This window comes from Pinus tabuliformis, chromosome J, assembly GCF_031772625.1.
Source record: "Pinus tabuliformis cultivar Carrire ecotype Pingquan chromosome J, CPIR1, whole genome shotgun sequence".
NCBI lineage: Eukaryota > Viridiplantae > Streptophyta > Pinopsida > Pinales > Pinaceae > Pinus > Pinus tabuliformis.
Window position 1 is genome coordinate 1,262,417,403 of NC_142295.1, and position 3,276 is coordinate 1,262,420,678.

General features: G+C 43.7%; 2 protein-coding genes across 2 annotated transcripts; both read right to left on the reverse strand.

The window, feature by feature from the left end:
- Nucleotides 1–319: 319 nt before the first annotated feature.
- On the reverse strand, nucleotides 320–1,458 carry LOC149231837 (uncharacterized). Its single transcript, XM_089381765.1, has 2 exons — nucleotides 1,023–1,458; nucleotides 320–783 (listed from the first exon to the last, which is right to left on the reverse strand). The coding sequence occupies exons 1-2, from the start codon at nucleotides 1,456–1,458 to the stop codon at nucleotides 320–322; spliced, it is 900 nt and encodes a 299-aa protein (XP_089237891.1).
- A 120-nt stretch (nucleotides 1,459–1,578) lies between these two features.
- LOC149231838 (uncharacterized) lies at nucleotides 1,579–2,367 on the reverse strand. Its single transcript, XM_089381766.1, has one exon. It carries the CDS (start codon nucleotides 2,365–2,367, stop codon nucleotides 1,579–1,581), a length of 789 nt encoding a protein of 262 aa, XP_089237892.1.
- Nucleotides 2,368–3,276: the final 909 nt, after the last annotated feature.

Below are 3,276 nucleotides of genomic sequence, written 5' to 3' on the forward strand. Positions count from 1 at the left end.
TATCCAATCCATCAGGTTTGAGGGAGCAATATATTTTGAACAGGCCACCCTAGTCCATAGGCTATTGTTTGTGATAAGCTGCCACCCTAGTCCATAGGCTATTGGTTGTGATAAGCTACCACCCTAGTTTCGCTGCCAGGGTTGTGGAGAAGTCTTCTAATTTCTTTATGCCCCATCCTCCCCATTTCTTAGGCAGATTTAGGGCCTCCCATTTTACCCATGCGAATATTCTTCTTGATTGATGTCCCTTCCAAAGGAATCTGCAGCATAAGGCCTGAATTCTAGATAGTATACCCCGGGGGATCCATGCTAGTGACATCTAGTAAATTGGGGTGGCCTCTAGAACAACTTTAATGAGAGTAAGTCTGCTTGCCCTGGAGAGGTATTTGTAGTACCAAATGTTTAGTCTTTTCTCCATTTTGGAAATGAGCCAAGTCCAATCTGTAATATTGTACCCCAGAGGTTTCATCTTGTAGCCCAGATATCTGAGTCCATCTTCCAGCCTAAGAAGAGTGTACTGGAACCTTTGCATCACATAATTGATTTCATGGGGAGAACATCCTGCTTCTGTGAGGGTCGATTTGTTGCAATTGAAAGTCATGCCCGTGGCTGTTTGGAATAAAGCAATTGTGTTCTTCATGATTGTGAAGTCTACCATGCTTCCATTAAGAAGTAGAAGGACATAGTCCACAAATAACAGATGAGTCAAAATGCAATCATCTATGATTTTTATTCCCTTCAGTCTGCCTAATCTGAATTCTTCTTTGACCAGCTTGCTGAGACCTTCCATTATCAACAGAAAAAGCAAAGGGGACAGGGGGAAACCCTATCTGAGACCTCTTTCAGAACAAAAAAAGGGGGAATTTGCCCCGTTGATAAGCACGTTGAAAGGTATATTAGTGATGCAGCTCATGATCCATTTAATGAATTTAAAAGGGAACCCTAGGTGGGTTAAAAGCATTCTAATATACAACCAATTTGCTCTATCAAAGGCTTTAGAGAGGTCTACAAAAGTATCATACCTTTGATTTTCTTAGAATGCAAAGAGTGTAATACCTCATGGGCAGTTCCCACAGCTTCATGGATTTGGCGATCTTGTAGGAAGGCAAATTTCTCTGGCAAAATATTCTCGGATAGAATGGGTCGCATCTGATTTGCAATAATTTTTGCCACGATCTTGTAGATGCAGTTACACAGAGATATAGGTCTGTAGTCATCAAAGGTAGAGGGGTTGTCGGATTTTGGAATGAGGGCGATGAATGTGGAGGTGAAGGATTCGAGGATCTTCCCATTGGATTTGGAGTGTTCAATGAATTTAAGAAGATCCTCCCCCAAGGTTTCAAAAAAAGTTGAATAAAACTCGATCGACCATCCGTCCGGCCCTGGGCTTTTGTCCCTCTTAAACCATTTGATCGTGGCTTCTAATTCGCCGATAGTGATCTCCTTAGTCAGTTCCATGCTTGCTTCCTGATCCACAAAACGAGGGAATAATTGAGCTACTTGAATGATTTTGGCAAGATTTGCTTTAGGGGGGGCCCTATAGATCTGTTTAAAGTGAGATTTCGCTAAAGAAGCCAACTAAGGGAAAGTATTGACAGTGTGACCTTGCTCGTTCGAGAGTTGCCAGATGGTATTGATGGATTTCTGGCCATTTGCAAACTTGTGATAGAATTTTGTATTGTCATCTCCCTTAAGCAGCCAAGTCACCCTACTTCTCAGTCTCCATAATTCTTCGCGTTCCTTGAGGATTTTCCTTTTGGTGGCATATAGTTCAATGAGTCTATTCCTTTGATCGGTCACTCTGTACGCCCCTTCTAAGTCTTGTTCAATCTCAGCGATTTCCTTCTCGACATTCAAGAGAGTTTGCTCATCTTTTATTCTCTTATTGTGAGCCCAATATTTGGATAGTCTCTTCAGCTCAATGAGGTTATGGGTGAATCCCTCTGATATGTTCCCACCAGCATCTAGGGGATGCGCCTTCCAGTATTCCTTGATCATTTGATTATATGTGGGGTCCTTGAGCCAAGTGGAGCTGAACTTGAAAGGTCCCTTGGGTTTCCGAGGTCCCCCACTAAATTCCATGAATATAGATAGATGATCAGAGACTCCTCCCGATCCCACCCATTGTCTATGAAGAAACCCCAATGTCAGGAGTCCTTCCTTTATAAGGAAACAGTCGAGTCTTTGGGCAAGACTATCCTCGTCGTCTCTATTGTTCCTCCAGGTAGGTAAGAGATTGGCAAAGGGGATGTCCAACAAATTATGGGTGTCCAGAAGATTCTCAAAAAAGGTTGATACAGGATCCAATTGTGCATGATGTCCCCATGACTTAGAGTGTCCAATGGAGAAATTTAAATCCCCTCCCATGATTAGGTGATCTTTATGAAAAGCTTCTGAGCCGAGGAGATGGTCCTAGAAGGCAATCCTATGTTGGCAAGGCCCATAGACATTTATGACTTGCACCTCCACTCCCAAATCAATTGAAAAAAGGTCTGTCTCTATATGCCCTAGACCTCCCCAACAGTTACAGATTTTTATGGAGCAGGTGTTGTATCCTAGGGCTATTCCTCCAGATCTTCCATTTGCATCTATTCCTACAAATCTCCATCCAGGGAGCATAGCCTTGAGAAGGTGAGTAATGGTGTCAGCAGGTCCCAATGTTTCTTGGAGAAAGATGACATCTACAGGAAAGGTAAGAAAAAGTCTACGAAGGGCTAGTTTTTTTCGGGTCTAGCCAACCCTCTGCAATTGAAGGAGGTAATATTCATGAGGGGAAGTCAAATGAGGGATTCGATGCTCTAAGTACCCTTTGAATGGTTGATTGCTTGCCCAAGGTGATCTCACCTCCGGCCCGTAATTGAGCCTTTGAGAGGGAGGAGGGTCGACCCTGCGGGAGTTTGGGAGGAGGTGGAGAAATATTTAGATCGAGCCTGATATGATCCGGGGTATTTAACTTCTTCTTGGCCTTGGATCGAGTCTGATATCAAGGGGAAGAAGGGCCAGCAAAAGGTAAAGGATTGAAGTCAGGGGGAGAAATCGGGAGAGATGGAATGGCGGTAGAGAAGGTATGATCAAGTGAGGGGGAGGAGATGGAAAAAGTGGATTGTGAGGGAGGGTTCACGCTTCCATTCAATAAACAAGAAACCGGAAATTCAATTAATCCATCGAAAGAATTTAACTTAGAGGGATTAGGAGAGTTTGAAATCATACCCGAAGAAACTGCTGACCCAGCAGCTGCTCTTACCCTGGTGCGAGGAGGGGAGGGAGGTCAAAATG